The sequence below is a fragment of the Tiliqua scincoides genome, chromosome 6 (genome assembly GCF_035046505.1).
Source record: "Tiliqua scincoides isolate rTilSci1 chromosome 6, rTilSci1.hap2, whole genome shotgun sequence".
NCBI lineage: Eukaryota > Metazoa > Chordata > Lepidosauria > Squamata > Scincidae > Tiliqua > Tiliqua scincoides.
Window position 1 is genome coordinate 84,673,349 of NC_089826.1, and position 19,869 is coordinate 84,693,217.

The following is a 19,869-nucleotide window of genomic DNA, read 5'->3' on the forward strand; positions in this document are numbered from 1 at the left end:
TCCCAGGAAGTCAATGAATGTTCTGAACTTATGTTTGAAGACGTAGGTTAGTTGGATGCAAGTTGAAACTGAACTCAGACGAGATGGTGCTGGTGGTCGATAGGATTGGTAATCAGGAGTGGGAATTCAGCCTGTTCTGAATAGAGCTGCACTCCCTTTGGAAGTGTTACTCTTCCTCTGGAGATAGAATCCCAAACTTCAAAGCAAGCCACTCTGGATGTACACCATGTGTACTGCTTTGGGGTGCCACCATACCCAGCCCTGCTCCTAGAAGCTCGGACCACCTTTGCCCAACCTCATCTGATGTGTCAGCTGTACGCCCCCCCCCCCCTTGAAAAAGCAGATTGTCACTTCTTGGCTGGATTATTGCAACACCTTCTGCATTGGTCTCCATGAAACATATTTGGAAACTGCAATTGGCTCAGAAAGTTGTAACCCGACAGAAGTCATGCAGAGGGAGAATATTACAGTGGACTCTCTTTATGCGCAAACTCAGCATCTGCAGATTTGAATATCTGCGAATGCCAAGTCCACAGCTGGAGGGCCTTAGAGACCCTCACAGACTTGACTGGAAGGCACTTCCAGTTTGCTAGTGCAAACCAGAAGCGCCTTCCAGTTGTAACCAGGCGGTCAGACCTCCAGATGGCTGGGTGTGCCCCCCAGGTAAGTAATTGCAGTGCCATATGAGGGCCCCCCCCCAGATTTAATTGCCAGTGGAATTCCGTATCCACAGGGGCAGGGGTCCTGGAATAGATCGCCCATAAATACCGAGGGCCCACTGTACTCCCATCCCACAGGAACTACAAGACTCAGACTTCCCATCTGTTTCTGGGTCCAATTCAAGGTGATGGTTGTCATCTATAAAGCCCTGTATGGCTTGAGCCCTCAATAGCTTAAGGAACACTTTCCACCTTATGAATCAACTCATCTGTTCAGCTCTTCAGGGGGGGCTCTGTTCTGTTCTGTGTGCCATCAAGCATGAGTCTTTGTTAGCACACATGCTCAACAAAACCTCTGTGACATGTGGAACTCTCTGCCTCAGGGGATTCAGGAGGCTTCCTCTCTTTTAAAATGGCACAAAAACACTCTTGTTCCACTGCAGCCCTTTTCACCTCTGTGCCACCATTTTGTTTCTTTATTCCCCACTTTCTCTGCAACCAGCGGTGAAACCAATCCCCAGAGAAGATGTCTGCTCTCCCCAGAGCTTGGCATCTCTCTCCCAGGAGCCAACCATTGCACAGTGCTCTGAAAATATTCTTTGGTCGTTTGCGAATTTCAGTACGACCAGCCAACAGCTGGAAAAGAAGCTTTGCTTGCACATGGCAGCACTGCAAGTTTTTCCTTCTAGTAAAAGCAGTAAGCCGGATTTCCTGGAACAAAGTCATAAAATGTTGTCCCCAGCAATTCTGTACATTTAATAACTTTTCTAGATGGGGAAAAATTAGGTCTCTCTCAACACTTTACTCAGAAAGAGTATTAATGTTATAATTTTTTCTGAGTATAATTAATACTCAGAAAGAGTAATAATACAAATCTGCACGGACAGATTTAAAACAAGGAGGTTTTGTGATCTTGCTCACCCCCCCCCCTTTCACTAGAAAATGTCTCTGGGCATGCACCAGTCTGGAGAATCTTCAGCACTTAATCTCAACTGATCTGCATTGTCACCTGCACAAACAAGTCAAGAGCTTGTTAGCTTCATGATGATCAAAGCAGGTGCTTCAGGAATCATGGCATCCTGCATTCAGGCAAACCCTTCTTCTGTATCATGGTGCCAAAAGAGGCCAGCTGGGTTGAATGCCCTGACTACATCCCCAGATGGATCTTGCTGCAGACCTGCAGGCATTCCTGGCCTCAGAACTGCTGCCCCAAATCTAACACTCCTGGCACAGCAGTGGTTCTCAAACTTTTTAGCACCGGGACCTACTTTTTAAAATGTCACTATATCAGGACCCACTTACCATTACGAGACATTAAAAAAGGTGATCAAGAAAAATATTATTTATTTATTTGTAAGTAATAATTAACTAATTTATTTGGAAAAATAACTCTATCCATTTCTCATAATGAGGCAGCCCTAATAAATAGCCTCAAGGCTTAGTTACTGTGACCCAGCCTTCCCCCACTACCTGTCATTGACTTGGAAAAAAAACAGACCAGAAAAAAGATGCCCAAACATTTATCTCCCTATATTTGCAGAAGCTTGCAGCCTGCAGGAGCTCAGCAACTTGCAAACAGCAGCAGCTCACCTGTTTGCAGAGCAATTAGCAGCTATCTTGCAAACTGCAGGAACTCAGCTCTTTGCAGGGCAGTTAGCTTATGTTGGCAACCTTCAGTCTCGAAAGACTATGGTATCACGCTCTGAATGGTGGTTCTGGAACAGCGTCTAGTGTGGCTGAAAAGGCAAGTTATGTTGAGGCAGCAGCTCTCTGAGTTTTGAATAGCCCCTCCAAGTTTGAGGCAGTTATCTGATCTTTCCATCACTTGTATTTTCATTGGAGACTCTGCGGGACACACCAGAATTTGGATCATGACCCACCAAATGGGACCTGTTTCATAGTTTAAGACACACAGTGCTACACTAATGGTAAAGGTTGAGGTCTGTTTCTGGGCAGGGTTCCAATCTTGAGCCAGATCCCAAGAGTTCTAGAAAGAGATGGCAAAGTTAGACCATCGAACCCAGATAATTGTGTTTCCAATGTTTGATTCACCATGAATGGTGTCCAACAATAAACAGCAATGGAGATGAATGTCACACAGAAAGAAAAACACTGCAGTTTTGCTGAACTTTTTAGGAATGTGTCAGTCTAGAGTTGTTGGCTGCAAACCAAACCAAGTAGTTCTTCATCTCTTCTTCCCCAGCCATGAGAACACAGGCTGCAATCCTCTCCATACTTACCTTGGAAAAAGTCTTATTAACTATAATGGGACTAGTAGGCATGCATAGGCTTGGGCTGCAGATGCAATGACTCTTATGGTTTGCACTCTGTGTTCCCTGTTAAATGCAGGGGACGACCCATGCAAAGGCTTACAGTCTCAGCCTACTTAGAAGTAACAGTGGGATGCATGCTCTAGTACAGTGTTTCTCAAACTGTAGGTCGCAAGGCAATTTCAAGTGGGTCCCCATTTATTTCAATATTTTTTTTAATATATTAGACTTGATTTTATTGTTGGCAACCTTCAGTCTCGAAAGACTATGATATAGCGCTCTGAATGGTGATTCTGGAGCAGCGTCTAGTGTGGCTGAAAAGGCCAATTCGGGAGTGACAATCCCTTCCACACTGGGAGCAAGTGCAGTCTGTCCCTGGTCTGTCTCCCTGGCTATGGGGCTTCCTTCTTTGCCTCTTTGCCTCAGACTGTTGGCCAAGTGTCTCTTCAAACTGAGAAAGGCCATGCTCCACAGCCTGCCTCCAAGCGGGCTGCTCAGAGGCCAGGGTTTCCCACCTGTTGAGGTCCACTCCTAAGGCCTTCAGATCCCGCTTGCAGATGTCCTTGTATCACAGCTGTGGTCTACCTGTAAGGCGTGCAGGAGTTCTCCATAGAGGAGATCCTTTGGGATCCGGCCATCATCCATTCTCACGACATGACCAAGCCAACGCAGGCGTCTCTGTTTCAGCAGTGCATACATGCTAGGGATTCCAGCTCGTTCCAGGACTGTGTTGTTTGGAACTTTGTCCTTCCAGGTGATGCCGAGGATGCATCGGAGGCTACTGTAGTAAGTGACTGCATTTGGGGAAATGTTACTGATCTACACTTTTAACAGACTACTCTGTATATGCTTTTAACGATTACAGTCAATGGGACTTACTCCTGGGTGGGTACAACTGCAGCCTAGGATTGTTAAAAATGTTCCCGCTTTATGATGTCACTTCTGGTCATTACATCACTTCTGGTGGGTCCTGATAGATTCTCGTTCTAAAAAGTGGATCCTGGTGCCAAAAGTTTGTGAACCACTGCTCTAGTAAGTGTGCTTCAGGGCATGAAACCTGCAGCTCTGAAGAAGGCTTTGCCTCCCATTTCAGACTTTGAATTGGCAGGCTCACAATAAATACACAGAAGATCATAAGGCAGGCAGGCAGACACCCAAAATTACAGGCAGGAGATAGTCATTATTTTGTTGACAGTCTCATCCCTCCGGCCTGGGAGGAAGGATAAACAAACCCGCCCAGGAAAAGGTCTTTGTTTCCCCACATCCCTTTTCACATTCCACAACAACCCAACAACTGAGGCTGCAGTTCTAGCCACGCTTTACCTGGGAGTAAGCCACATTGACTAGAATGGGACTTCCTTTCGAGTAGACACGCCTAGGCTTGGGCTCTGAATGATTCTGGTGCACTCTGCAGAAGGTACATGGGACTTTCCATGTACCTGCCAGAGATGTCCCACTTGCATGCAAACACCTACCAAGTTTCTTGGCACTACTAAAGAGTATCTCTTTCTCTTTAAGAGTATCTCTTAGTAGCATTACTAAAGAGTATCTGATTTCCTCCCCCCCCCCCCATTCCTGGAAGGGGTGGGGGAGGGACTGCTCAGCCCTCGCTCCCTCCCCCCAGGGTTGCTTTTCTTGGTGGATGGTCTTACCCTGAGCTTGGGGGTCCGGCACGCAGAAGGGGGCGGTGGGCTCCAAGATGCCCATCAGGGCTCCCAGCAGCACAGAGCAGCGCAGAGGCCACATCCCGGGGCCCTTTCCGTGCGTGATGTGGCACCCACCGCTGGTCCGCTTCTGCTCCACGTTGGTCCGTCCCAGCGGCGAGGGAACTGAACTGCGCTGCGAATGTGGCTGCCCCTCGACTAGGGGATATACGGCCCCGGGATCGTGTTACAGGCTGCTGGAATTCCTGGCTGCTGCAACAGATTTCTTGGAGCCCGAGCTGGGGGCGGGGTGGGGAGTGGCAGGGAGTTGCTGGGGGGTCCCTCTGCCTGGGTCAAGAAGTCCCCCATCCCCAGAAGGGGGTGATGGGCGGGATGACTTAGCTGGAAGGCTCCAAGGCGACAGTTTTCTTTCCCTGTTAGCCAGTCATTCATCTCACTCTCTAATTGAGGCCACGTGTAGTGTGTGTGTTTCCCTTTAACCCCAGAATCTGAATGGAGTCCAGTTTTTCGATGGGACCTAGAAATGGTCCTGTAGTGGGGACAGCCACTAACGTGGGGACATCCTCAAAACTTGAGTGTTGGGAGAGACTAAAGAAAATATTTCTTTACCCAGCATGTGATTAGTCTGTGGAACTCCTTGCCACAGGAAGTGATGACAGCATCTGGCCTGGATGCCTTTAAGAGGGGACTGGATAAAGTTCTGGAGGAAACGTCCATCATGGGTTACAGGTCATGGTAGATATGTGCAAGCTCCTGATTTTAGAAGTAGGCGACCTCGGAGAGCCAGGTGTAGGGGAGGGCACCAGGATGCAGGCTGTGTCTTGCATCTTGTGTGCTCCCTGAAGCATTTGGTGGGGCACTGAGAGAGACGGGAAGTTGGGCAAGATGGGGCTTTGGCCTGATCCAGCAGGACTCTTCTTATGTTCTTGCGGTTAAATGCCTGTTAAGAACTTACCAGCTCCTCTGCCAACATTCCTTGAGGGGATGCAGGGCATGCCCCATTTTAAGCCTGGGATTCTTTTTTATTTTTTATTTAATCTACATTTTCAGAAGGTTTTGTTCATCCCTCCTCCCTGGGTTTCCCCCTATTGTAGCAATGTGTATCACTGCCTCTATCCCAGTGGTTCCCAACTTTTAGGAGCCCATGGACTACTGAGGCAAACACTGAACTGGTTGTGGACCACATGCTACCCTTTCCATCCCTACCACACAGAAAAAATGCATTTCAATTTGATAGCCCATGAGGGAGCGGCAAAATGCCAGCTGTGGGGGGGGGGGTCCATTCTCTGCCCTCTCTGAGTCAGTGAGATCTCACCAAGTGAGTGCTCCTCCGCAGACTACCAGAAAGGGGGGAGAATGGACCCACCTGCAGCTGCCACTTCAACAAGCGTTGGACCACCAGAGAGGGCAGAGAACGGACTACCTACAGCCACAGCTGACGCTTCAGTGATCCATGAGGGCGCACTTAGTGAAACACTGGAAGTGATCAGTAGTGATTCTTTTTCTCCTGAGGCCTGGGGGAGACCACTTCTCAGGGTTTCATGGGCCACCTGTGGTCCCCAGACCACAGGTTGGGAACCACTGCTCTATCCCAACCTCCTTTAAAAACTCTTTCATCTACCCTCTTCATCTGTACATGCTCAATCCTACATTCCAGGGGAAATCAGAAGGTCAAGAACAAAAACAAACCCAAACTTGCCGTCTTTGCACAGATGCAGACTTGAAGAAAGAGCAATCGCTTGAATAGCACTGACAGCCCACCTTTCTTCCATCTCGACAGTCTGGACAACATATCTGCAGTTCCCAGATGCATCCAGATCTAGACCAGTTTAGCTTCAGCAAAGTGGTTGGGCCATGTGCTCCAACAATACTGTGCATTCACCGTCTTGAATGTAAAGGGATTCAAAACAGTAAAGGAATTGGCAATAGAATACCCAAATCCCTTTGCCTGTCTTGCACAGGAGCCAAGGCATGTTTGCTTAAGCACAAGTAAATGCGACCGTGTGGCTGACTTTCGCTTTCCATAGGGCTCAATACATTTGTCTGCTTGGAGGGAGGCACTTCCTTCTTGGGTGTTTTTTTTTGGGGGGGGGGCTGCTTTCATGGGATAGGAGCCATTCTGGTGTTGGATTCCTCTTAGCCTACCCTTTCTGACAAAGGCAAGCTTGCTTACTAGCGAGTAAGCGCGCAATATGGCTCAGCTCCACTTTCCATAGGGCTCCATGCATTTTTTTGGTTTCCGGTTTTTTGGCCATAACTTTTGATGGAAAGGAGATATTTTAGTCTGGTTTTTTTATTGCATTCCCCTGGAAATTCCACATCCAACAGTATATAGCATGATGGGGTTATGCTGAACCTCCATGATGTTAGCGATGCTGGGTCATTCGTGGTGTCACCCCCCCCAAGGCTGGTACTTGGGGCGGACTGTCCCCCACTCCTCGCTAGCTACGCGACTGGGTGCAGGATATGTTGGAGAGACAGGTAAGATAATTTAAACTCACAGATGATTTTCAGGTTGGTAACTGCATCATAGAACACTCCTGCCCACAGAATGTGGTGTCACTCTCTGAAGCTGCTGTAGCCGAAGTTAGCCCTTGTATCTCACACACAAAGCCTCTGAGCAAGCTGGTATCTAACTTTTCACTTATGATCTTGAAATACATGAATAATAATTATTGCATGCCAAACAAATAAAAAAAGAGCATAACATGTGAATTGGCATCTGATGCACATTTTCCACCACTGTCCAGGTTCGATGTCCCTGCCGACCCCAGTGACAGCAAAAGCCTATGCATGTCTACTGAGATTGTAGCAATTGTCTTCAAATAAAGTGTGATATACACAAATTCATTGTGAAAATAACAGACGGTTCTCAGGCTTGCAATCAAAGAAAGACAATGTCACAAGGAAAGGGGAAGGGACACATGAGTAAGCAGGAAAAAGAGAGGAAGATATTAGATTCCAGTACTTGGTAAAAGAGAGATTGTTCAGTTCGCGTCTCTGTCTCGTTAACACAAAGTCTTTTCTTTTAGTCATTTGACACACATTTCAGTCATGCTTCGTTCAGTATCAGAATCCCTGCTGACTCTTCCATCACAGGTCAGCATCACGCAGCTCTCCATTTATTTTTTATTTATTGAATTTCTCATCCGCCTTTCTCCCCGAAGGGCACCCAAGGCAGCTAACAACAATCCAATAGATAAAAATACAAAAATGCTAAAATACAGATAAAACTGTAAAAAGACAATAAAAACAGACAATAAAACAATAAAACAATAAAAGCAAACAGTATAAAATAAATTAATGTTTAATTTGTTTCCATTAAATTAAAGTTTAACATCAATAAATATGAAAGTGCATGTAGAGGTCCTGATCTGTAGAGGAAAGCAATGATCTTTTTGGTGGGGGCAAGGCTTGATTTAGTCCAGTCATGAAAAAAACAGAGGCAGGTGTAACAAAAAACGTTGATTGTTATTCAGTCATTGGTCTGTTTTGATCAAAATGCTGTTTCAATACCTGCAAAGAAACGCCTTCGGACATAGGGCAATCCAGAGAAAGGGAGCAGCAAGAGAGAAAGGTTAAACTTAGGATGAAATGGGAAGATATCCTGGCGGTCTAACTCAAAGGAAAGGACAGTCGGTACCCGTGGGGGGTTCTGGAACAGAACCGCCATGGATACCAGGGTCCAACTATACCGGCAGAACAAGGTGACAATAATAATAATAATTATTATTATTTTATTAATTTATATCCCGCCTTTTTGCCCCATGGGCACACAAGGCGGCTTACAACAATAAAATACAAAAATAGCAATTAAAAACAATAATTAAAACCAATGCACATAATTAAAAATCTAAAACAAACCCCGTGGATTCTAATATAAAAGAGAAAAAAGAGAAAGAAAGCCAGCCAGCCAGCCTGTCAGCAATTAAAAGCTTTTTGAAATAAAAAGGTCTTCAGTCCACGCCGAAATATTAACAGAGGGAGCAGTTCTCAATTCTAAGGGAAGGATATTCCAGAGTTCGGGGGCCACCACCGAGAAGGCCCTCTTCCTGGCCTCCGCCCCTCTCACCTCTCTGGACAAGCAGACAAGAATGCAGTAGTTGGTTGGTTTCAAAGAAAAAGGAAGGAGTAAATGAAGAAGGAAGAAAGGACGGACTTGGAAAATGATTAGATGGAGAAGGAGGCAGAGGAAGAGAAGCAAAAGAGTAGGGGGGAAAACTGTCCAAAATCCTGAGGAGAAACAGAGGGGCACATGGGCAAGAAGAGGGCTCCAAAAGTGACTGAAAGGCAGAAAAATGGTGCCAAGGAAGAGAAGAAAGCATGAGAGGAAAAGAGAGAAAAGAATAAAAATGTGCTTGCTTGGAAAAGGACCAGAGCAGTGGTTCCCAAACTGTGGACTGGGACCCACTGTTGGGTGGCAACCTGATTTTTGGTGGGTTGCATAAGGGTGATGGAAAGATCAGATAAGTAATTGCCTCAAGCCCGGAGGCTATTCAAGAATCAAGCTGCTAATTACCCTGTAGAAAGCTCAGCTCCTGCAGTTTGCAAGCATGTGTAAATACTGGGATATAAATGTCTGAGGGTTTTTTCTGGTTATTATTACTTGTAAACAGAGAAATAAAATATTATTTCTTTCTAGATCACCTTTTATGCAAAGTCTGTTAAACCTAGGTGGGTCCTGATAAAGTGTCGTTTAAAAAGTGGGTCTTGGTGCAAAAAAGTTTTGGAATAACTGGACTAGAGCAACTGAAAAATAAAAACACATAAATCTAAATATGAAAGGAGAGATCACCCTCTGCAACAAGTGCTCAGAAGCCCCAGGAGTAAAGACACCAGAGAGGAGGTATTAACCAAGGCTAAGGAAGGAGAGGGTGTGGAAGAGGGCACAGACTAGGAAGGGTTTGTCTGTTCTGCTGGTGCAAATAGTGCTGAACACACTTGCAAAGATTCTCAATAAATAGTCCATTTTGTTTAACAGGCTGATGGTCCTCTTTATGGACTTCCTCCACGAAACAAGGCCTAGGCGAACCTACAAAGATTTAGGACGTCAAATCACGAGGACCCTTTGACTCAGTCTGCCTTTTGGTGAATTTTCAGTCTGGACATCCGCTTGTCAGGATCCTTCATTCACCTCAACTACCTCATGCACATTGTCCAGATAGGTCCCAAGATGAGGAGTATGGATGGTCACCGCTGTCGGTTTCTGGAACTGCAACTACGATGAGAAGAAATGGAATGTTGTGAGATCCATGAAAAATCCAGGGCTCACCGAAGCCAAGAGAAATGGACAGTTGCAACTTGCACATAATAGAGCCATATTAAAAGCCTCAACTGATTGTTCACAATCTATTAACTGTCCTTCTTGCAACTGGCTACATAATGAATTGGTGAATGACTTGAAATTAAGTTCAGCCATTCCCCAATATTTAATTTCTGGAAAAGCCCATTACGGGGTACAAGCCATGATGTGTATGTGCAACCTCCTGATTTTAGAAACAGGCTACGTCAGAATGCCAGATGCAAAGGAGGGCACCAGGATGAGGTCTCTTGTTATCTGGTATGTTCCCTGGGGCATTTGGTGGGCTGCTGTGAGATACAGGAAGCTGAACTAGATGGGCCTACGGCCTGATCCAGTGCAGTTGTTCTTAAGTTCTTATGTTCTTGTTTATATTCTGATGCTGTTTCAATTCCTTTGTCTCCATTCTGTTGGGTAAGCATATCAGCAGTGTCTAAAATCAAGGAACATGCAATACTGCAACTGAAGTGAGACTTAGGGCACAATCCTAACCAGGTCTACTCAGAAGTAAGTCCTGTTTTGTTCAATGGGGCTTACTCTCAGGAAAGTGTGGTTAGGATTGCAGCCTTAGATGCATCTTTTCATAAAAGTTGACAAAATGATTCCAGAACAGTTTCAGACATATTGGCAGAGTGAGAAAAGTGCAATGGCAGAGCTAAGGTACAGAAAATGAAGGCTGGGGGGGGGGGATAAGGGAGACCCTGAGGAAGCACTGGTCTCCAGGCACTTTGAGAGGCTACTGGCTGCATTTGTTGTAGAAACACTGGTCATGATCAAGCATAAAAAATTAGAAGATGTTACTCATTCAAGCTGAAAGAATCCTGCTGTGTGATGTGCTCTTAGAAGGTGAGAAAATCCTCAGAGATCACCATCGCCCTTATGAGAGTCCGATTCCTCTGAACACCTCGAATGGATGAAACTCAGAAACTATTTGAGTCTTCCAATGCAAGCTCAGCTTGTGCTCACTAACAGCCCAATCCTATCCACATTTTCCTGGGTGTAAGCCCCATTGACTCTAGTGGGACTTACTTCTGAGTCCCTGCACTGGACTCAGTGCAGTCCCAATGCACTGGATTGGGCTGTCAGTTTCTTTCTGCACCACCTGACACATTCCATAGCAGGCCTAGCTTAGCATATCTGCATTAGATGCTGGACCCTGAAGGTGACAATCAAGAAGCTCTGCCAAACAGAAGAGTTCAACCATACATACCTGTACTGAAGTGTCCACTGTCTCAAGAGAAGGCTGGAAAACCTTCTTTCTGTCCAGGCTTCCTGGAAGAGACAAACAAAAAGGAATCAGAATGAATTATTGGTCATAAACAGAGAGCCCTTTTTGATGCCTTCATTGTCTTCCTTGGTGTATTATGTTGGATTCAGACACCACACAGGTGCTGATAACAATGGTATATTTGTTCCATTTATAAACACTGTTCCTTTACGCTGTGCAGCTAGAAGCTGAGCTCCATGCGTCTCAGAGTGATCACCAGAAGTCAGTGATGGTGTGTTGTATCATCATCATGCCTCCCTGCCACCAAAGCCCTGCCCTGCCACCAAACATCCATGGAATGACTCTGGGCAGTGATGGGGATTATTCGGGGGAACACTGTTTATAACCCATATTTTCTTCATGGAATTCAAGGTAGCTGTGGGGCTCTCCAGCCTCTGGCCCAGGTTGGAGTGGGAAGTTCTCCCCTGTACTCACAGTACCTGCTTGCTAGAGGAGGCCAACATTTACACTATTCCTGATTACAGTATATTCAGGGTGGTTCTGCTTGCATATGTCGTCACTCTTCCAACATATAATACCAGCTTCTTGCACAGTATCAGTTCCCCACCACCACCACCACCCAGCCTCAAGAGCAGCTTGTCAACAAGGGAGGTTGCAGGGCAGTTGTCAGAATGGGTCCGGCTGGACTGCACTCACAAAACTGTTTGGATGATCTCTTCTTGGTCAGTTAGATTGGTGTGGCTGGAATGTGACAGCTTCCTGGGTCCTCTTTGCCAGGAAGAATGGCAAGGGAGGTAAAACTTTGCCATACTTGGTCATGTCTGTCCAGAGACGAAAACAGACTCATTTACAAGGAGGAAAGACAGAGAAGTGAGAAAGGAGCCAACAAGCCAATGGACTGAGGCAAGTGGAAAGGGTGGAGTCAGAAGAGAGGCAGGTCACTCTGCAAAATCTTCTGCACACTGAACCATTCAGTCTTTCTGGTCACTTGTCACTTGGTCCCACGTCCTGCCCTTCAGGAACCTGGCAGAGAGTGCACCCACTCAAGCACACCACCAGAATATGTGGTAGGGCTGTAGCCTGTCTAGGTATCAGAAATGATGCCCCAAAAACTGCGGTGGGAGATGTTGGTCACGGTTCCCTCTAGGTGACCGATGACTTCTGAACATGTTCAGAGCCGGCCCCTTCTTGATGATGACATCCTATGGCTGAAGTTGGGCACTGCAAAGGGGTTCCACAGCTAAGCTCTGGAGAGCAAGCTTAGGCCTTGGTGAAATTGCTTGCCACATCACTCACACACATAGGTACAGATCTTCTTTCATAACACAAGGAGCCCTCACCGTCATAGGAAGAGGCTGCTTCATTCTTGAAGGTCAGACTCCCAGAAGACACCCACTCCAGCTCCTCATTGTCTTCGCACCAGACTGTGGGGTCATCAGGCGGGCTGCAAAGCAACACAGTGCAGGTCACTGCTCGGAATCAAAGGCAGAGATAAAGATGAACCCCAGCCTAGGCTGCTCCAGGTGCTGCACAGTTGGGTCTGCCAGCTCTTGCAGCAGCACATGAGGCACATGGGACGGGGGGGGGGGTGATGATATGCCCTTGAGTGAGTTCAAAGCAGATCTGTGTGGCTTGGGTTGGTGGCAGGTTGGAGGGAGGCAACAGCAATGGACTCAGAATCTGAGGCACCCTGAATCTGCCACCCAAACCCCTCGCAATCTGTCACCAAAGCAACTCAATTCATGTGGCTTGAAGAATGAGCTGGCAGTGCACTGCTCTCTCCCACACCCCTTGCTGCACCTCGGAAGACCAATGCTTTGATACTCCAATCTCTGAGGTGCATCTGTAAATAAAGTCCTGCAAACCAATGTACTCAACCCCACTCCACATTCCTCTCAGGGAGCAAACATCTTCTCTAACTTCTCTAACATCTTCTCTAATCAGGGCATCCACCTGATTGTACAGTCAAACAGGATAGTTTATCCTCTCAGCATTTCTCAAACCTGATGTGCCGTGGGTCGTGAACCCGTGTGCTGGGCCACAATGTGATGCTCCTTCTAGTGACCAGAAGTCGTTTCTGGTTTGTAGGTACCGCTTCCAGTTTGAACGGAAGTAGCTTCTGGTCACTTCTGCAGGCCATTCTGAGGCCTGAAAAAACCACTAGAGTGGGTCACCAGCCCCGAACGACTCGGATAATGCCTCTGGGGCTTCCCAAGAAGGCCTTGCAGCGCTAAAAGGAGTATGGTGTTGCAACGAGATGGGTTGAGATGCATAAAAGTTTGGGAGCCACTGTTCTAGCTTATATCAATAAATTACACAGGTTGAGTCTTGTTATTCGCAAGGGTTCGGTTCCCAGAACTCACGTGGATGGCAAAAATCGCATTAAGGCAATTAAAGCAAATTCATTTTAAAAAACAATGTCCCTTTGCTAGACAATTTTAAAAACAGCCTTGTTGACCTTTGTGATGTAAGACTGAGTCATTAAGCGGACAATCCATCAATCAGTCTCTCTCCAGGCGCTTAGAAAGGCTTCACTCTGAGTCAGCAACCCCTCCCTTCACCAATGCAAAGTGATATCTTTCTTTCACATGCTGGGGGGGGGCTTGCCTTGGAGTGAAGCTGTTCTAAGTGCCTGGAGAGAGAATGATTGATGGATTGTCATCCGGCTGCCCTCTCTCGCATTAACAGGGCTATTGTTACACAACTTTTTCCCTTTAATGTAAAGGGCCCTTCTCATTGCAATGAGATAAAACGGCAGGTGCTAGTGGGAATACTTTGCATCAGATACACTTTCTTAAGACTCCATGATGTGGAGGAGGAATGTACTTCATGGGACTTCCTGCCCCCCTTACCTTAATTCAGGCTTCTTCCGTTTGGATTTGAAGTAGAAAATGGCCAAGACTGCGCTGACCAACAAGACAACTCCGAGTGCAATTCCAAGGCCTACCTCGCCCTTGTGGATGCGCGTCTGGCAGCGATTGTCCGTGTACCAAAACATACTCAAATCATTGCAGCTGTGGAAGAGACATAGAGATGGGTGAGGACAGCTCAGCCCCTTCCCCAGACTCTATCATAGGCCCCATGTGAGGCCACCTACATCTTTATGTTAGCATAAATGGATTTGGTGCAACTGGATTTGATACAGAGAGGAAGGCAGGGAATTAGGTGCCTTTGAGTGAGTGGGGAAGGGTGGTTCTGTAGTCCTCAGGCCTGGCCCAGTGGGAAATAGCATCTGAATCGCCACCACAATTATCCCCCTGTCTCCACCTGCACCCCCACCCCGCCTTAGTTTCACTTCAAAGGCACCTGCATCTTTTTCACACGTACTACTGCTCAGGAACAGAACTATCCAATTTCTGAGCAGGCTGCCAAATCCTGATACTTGTCTCTCAGTTCCTCCCTCTACCCCCTTCATTACCCCTAGCTGGGAAATAGCTGAGGAAAACGGGAGACATGACAAAATAAATGCTCATTATAGTCAAAATTCATGAGAAGTGGAAGGATTATAGCTTAATAATAATAATAACAACAACAACAACAACAACAACAACAACAACAACAACGGGTATTTATATACCGCCTTTCTTGGTCTTTATTCTTTATTCAAGGCGGTTTACATAGGCAGGTTTTACTTAAATCCCTTATTAAATAGGAATTTTTACAATTTGAAAGAAGGTTCTTTCTTTCAAGAACCACTACATTCAGGTGTTTCATTCTGATCTGGCCTCCCTCCTCCCACGCTCAGAGCAGATGGAATAGCTTGGCTTCAGCTTGTCAGCTGCTTCAAGGTCGCACGGTGCCGGTGGCCTCGAACTGGCGACCTTGTGGATCTTATCTTCAGGCAGACAGAGGCTCTACCCTCTAGACCAGACCTCTTGTCACACGTGATTTGCCTCTGTAAGGTCTTAGATTCACTCCCCATTCAAAGTAGCAGGGCTGGGAAAAGGACTTCTGCCTGAGACACTGGACAGCCACAGATAGGTAAAATTTGTGATAGATATTTTAAGGAGAAGCATTCTAAACTAGCCTATCCCCTGATATGCTAATTTTTAAAAATATTCAGGGCACCTTCAATAAGGAGGAGCATTCAAACACAACTTTCACACTCATTTTCTGGCATGGTATGGTTCAAGAAAGGTTATGGAAAAGGCAGCATCTCAGAAGGGAAGTCCAGAAAAGTACTATGATGCTAATCCCTGTTTTTCACTCTCCAAAATTTAAAAGTACAGTGGGCCCTCCTTATCTGTGAGCTTCTCGCCTGCAGATTCCACCATCAACGAATGCCTCCCTGAGTCTCTGAGGGCCTCCAGAATGCAACATCCAGTTCCTGTCCATGACTTCTAGTTACATCTGGGAGGTGTTCTGAGATGTGGGAAGGCCCACAGCCCAGTCCGTGGGCCTCGCCTTACCCCAGAACCCCTCCTGGATGCAACCAGAAGTCACACATGCAAACCAGAGGTCATTTCCTGTTGTGTCCTTGAGGTTTGTGTTGATGTTGTGTTGATGTTGTGTTGATGTTGTGTTGTGTTGATGTTGTGTTGTGTTGATGTTGTGTTGTGTTGTGTCCTTGAGGTTGTGTCCTTGAGGTTTGTGTCCATTGAGTTGGCTACAGGCCCAGTGTGACCTCCAGAGAACCTGGCGTGACCTCCAGATAAGTCATTAAGGCATCACCACTCTGCCCCCAGAGGGATTCCAGCAGAATTTGTGGAGGTTTCCAGAGTGAAACCCCCATGAATAACAAGGGCCTATTATAATGCAAAACAGAGTACATTCCATTATTTGGCATATCTTAGTCTGATCAGGGAGTTTGCAGAATTGTGATACTTTTAACACATATTTGAAAGATATGAGGGAGTAGCACTGCAGTTTCAGCTCTAATCAGTATTAATTATTATTATTTCAATATTCACATGTGTGAGTGTGTGGAAGAGCCAAGAGTGTGGGACTTCCTTCCTCTGTTTACTTACTTGCACTGAGGGCCTCTTTCTGAGATTCGACAAACTCCATAGTTGCAGTTGATGAAGTATGCGCTGTCCTTGTGGCAGAAAGTCATACAACGCAGGGTGCCTGCTGTTATATTGGGGTAATAGTAGTCTGCATACTTAGAATTAATGATACTTCTGCAGTACTCTAGGAATGAAGGAGAGGTGACCATTCAATGAAATGGGAACAATAGGTGCAGGATGACCAACAGTGCTTATGGTGAAAAGCCACTCACAACTTCGCAGTGGAAGGATCAAGACACAACCCAAAACTATCCCAATGTCTCCATGAACACAGACGACCACTAACTGTGTGGCAGCTCTCCCACTGCAAGGACGGCCAACCCATAATAGGTTCCAAAAACATGGCAAATCAAGCGGTCTCACTATAAAGGGCAGACTGGCTATGCTATCACTGACCACCCCATGATGCACTTGGAACCTGCACACAATCAACTTCCCATGGGTACAGTATGTTTTCAGAGGTCAACCAGTTTAGAGGTAGCTGTCTGTTAGGTCCAGCTAGGTGGAGAGGGCACCTGAAGCCTAAGGCATTTTTGCCACCCCCCATTGCTTCTGCTACCTCTGTGTAGAGAGGCACATAAGAATAGCAGAATAGCCCCACTGGATTCGGCCAAAAGCCCATCTAGTCCAGCTTCCTTTGTCTTACAGTAGCCCACCAGATGCCTCAGAAGGCACACAAGACATCAAAATACTTGTACCCTGCATCTGGCATTCAGAGAGCACCTACTTCTGGAACCAAAAGGTTGCATGTACCCATCATGGCTTGTAGTGTGTGCACCCCCCACCTCCAACTTTGGTTTAGAAGTGGACAGGGAGAGGCAGCAACAATGGCTTTTTAGCTTACCTGCCTTCTCCTCTGCTAATTAAGAGAGGAGGTGGCAATGATGGCCTCAGTGATCCTCTTTCCAAACAGAGATTGGGACAGTCATCACTACCTCCTCCATCCCAATTTGACTTCCTGCTTCTTCCTTCTTGCTCTGCCTTTGCTCTGTTTTGAAATAGCACAGCAGAATGGGGCAGAAGCCGGGAAAAGTAAGGAGAAGGAAGCAAGGAGCAGCAGGAATCAGGCAGTGCTCTTCTGGCTTTCTTGTTCCACCCCAGTCTGCTGCAGTATTTGAGTGTGAGAAAGGGAGGAGGAAGAGGTAAGAGGCAATCTGGCAGCTAGGTGAGGGAACCAGAGAGCTGGCTGTTGGGTGAAGGGTGCCAGGTGTGTCCACTCACCGCCTGATGCAGCCCACCTCATCTTACATCATGGCTAGCATACACCTAGCCATGATGCTATCTGTTTCTACTCCCAGTGGGGGGGGGGGGGAGTAAAAGGGCTGAAAGAGCACCATCTCTTCTTTGTGTTCCCACATCCAGGGCTCACCTTCTGGAGAAAATGTTGTGGTTGTGTTGAGGATGGGGTCAGGTGGCGCACTGAAGCACAATGCTGGAGAAAAAAAAAGATTGTGGCATTGTATTATTGTAGCGGCTGACTGCTATTCACCCCCATTTCCCTCCTCAGCCCTTCTGTCACCCCTCCAAATTCTGGTGTCAAATGCTGGTTCCCAAAGAAGTGTCATGATTCAAAAAATAATTTTTCTACAAGAATATACATTCAACTCTCGCTCACTGGGCAAAGAGGCACCGTTCAAAGGAGTCTCCCTGTTATATTTAGCAAGGAGAGAACAACTGTCCCCATTCAGCCCAAGCACAACTTCCCTTCCAGTCGCTGTTGTCTCTCAGGTGTTTCACTTTACACACGTCACTTCACACTTTACACTGTTGTCTCTCATGTGTTTCACTTTACACACTTCATTTTACACTTTACACTGTTGTCTTTCATGTGCTTCACTTTCTCAAGGGTCTCACTTTACACTGAGGCCCAGAAGCCTTGTTCTGCAAAACCTGCTCACGAGGGGAGCTGTCCTGTTGGGTGGTGGAGGGGCAGAAGAGGGGAGTTACCCTCTGTAAATGGAACCCAGTCCATGTGCTAAAGCAGAAGTGGTCAACATACGGCGTGCATGCCACTAGTGGCCCACAGACACTTTCCAAGTGGTGCACACAGCAGAGCCGATCCCCCCCCCCCATCGGCGACCTGGGTGAAGCCTCTGTGCCTGTGGTTACTGACAGGGCCTTTGACCTGGTGGGGTGAGACAAAGCGCGGCAGGTCACGTGTCACCAGAGGCAAGTGGTGCCGTGCTCTGCCCCCTCTCAACAGCATGCCACATGTAGTAGGAACGCTGCCAGAGACAGGGATAGTAGTATGTTCAAAGAGTCCATTGTTTAAAAGTGGGGTGTGGCATACTGTGAGTTAGCCAGCCCTTCACTAAAGCATCACCTTTTGTAGCAGGAAAGCTGCACGGTGACCTGGTGGGTGACACTTAATGGTCCTCCTCCCCCTAAAACTGGTTTAATAGTGAAGAGTCTATTAACAACTACAAATGGTTGTTATTTGCAGTGAGACCCTTTTGGCAGAAGGAACCATCTTCTCATGACTAAAGTGCTTGAAGTGGCATAAAGCCAAACTGATTTATGGCACTTTTGTGACAGTCAGCACCAGAGGAGTGCGCGCTGTGCCAGCACAAGTTGGGATAGGAATGCGCCAAAAGTTATCAGAAAGCAAAAGCTCGTGAAGCATTCACTCCAAAGCGCATACAGAAGTACATAATGGGCCTTCCTTATCCGCGGGTGCAATCTCCACAGATTTGAATATCTGTGAATGCCTAGCCTGTGGCTGAGGGCCTCAGAGGACCTCCTGGGCACAACTGGACATGCTTTCCAGTCACATGCAGGAGGTCTTGGGAAGCAGGAGGCATGGGAAGGCTGTGTGCTGGTGCAAACTGGAAGTGCTTTCCAGAATCATCCAGGAGGCTTTCTGAGGAGACTGGGAGGCTGCACACAACCTCCAGAGGGCCAAGTATGGTCCCATGTATATAAAATTGCAGCACCACACAGCCCTCCGGCAAATTACATCATTGGAATTCAGTATCCGGGGGGGGGGGTGTCCTGGAACAACCCCCCACAGATACCAAGGGCCCACTGTATTAGAATATGCACATTATAAAACAAAGAGAAAAAAAGGCAACCCTGCAATAACCACAGCAAAGACAGGCAGAAAGGAAGGACCGTAGAGGAGTCTACCTGGAGACCAGGTTGTAGTGGGTGAATGGCACAGAAACAGTGACTGTGCCCTTATTATGATTCCCCTTCCCTCTTTCAGTTTTCTTACCACATAACAGGAGTTAGTTTGCTGCCCCCTTCCCCGTTGTCTGCATCCTCATTCCCCTCCAGACCACTGAACTGTGCCTTTGGCCTCTACGTAGGATCACAGCACATGAGACCGTTCCCCCCACCGTCATGTGCACATGTCAATGCATATTTAAAAGCACACGCAGTGACAATCGACCATGGACATTCTCACTGCTTGGGAAAGTGTGGCTCATATAACAGTACTCAAACATGTCGTTCACATGGAGCCTTGTTGCGCAACACTTACTCGAGTTATCTGTACAGTTCTGCTGGGTGGAGTTGAGGGTAACCAGCTGCTCTAGCACAGCCACTGTCACGTTCTGGAGAGTTTGCTCAATGCTGTCCACATTATTCTTGATTTCGGCTTCAATGATGACCTCGTGGTCCACAATGATGCTGCCTTTCCTAGAGCAGCAATGAAAGCAGCAGAAGAGCATCTCAAGGGCTGAGCCACCATTATGTTTGGTCAAAAGAACATGAGGAGAGTGTGGACAGGGAGGAAGCAGAAA

General features: G+C 46.9%; 1 protein-coding gene across 1 annotated transcript in view; it reads right to left on the reverse strand.

Moving 5' to 3' along the window:
- CPZ (carboxypeptidase Z) overlaps positions 1-4,712 on the reverse strand; it is a 36,408-nt gene extending 31,696 nt beyond the window's left edge. The window contains exon 1 of the mRNA XM_066632366.1: positions 4,582-4,712. Coding sequence (XP_066488463.1) covers positions 4,582-4,675 — 94 coding nt within the window. The 5' untranslated portion in view covers positions 4,676-4,712. The remainder of the gene's footprint in view (positions 1-4,581) is intronic.
- Positions 4,713-19,869: the final 15,157 nt, after the last annotated feature.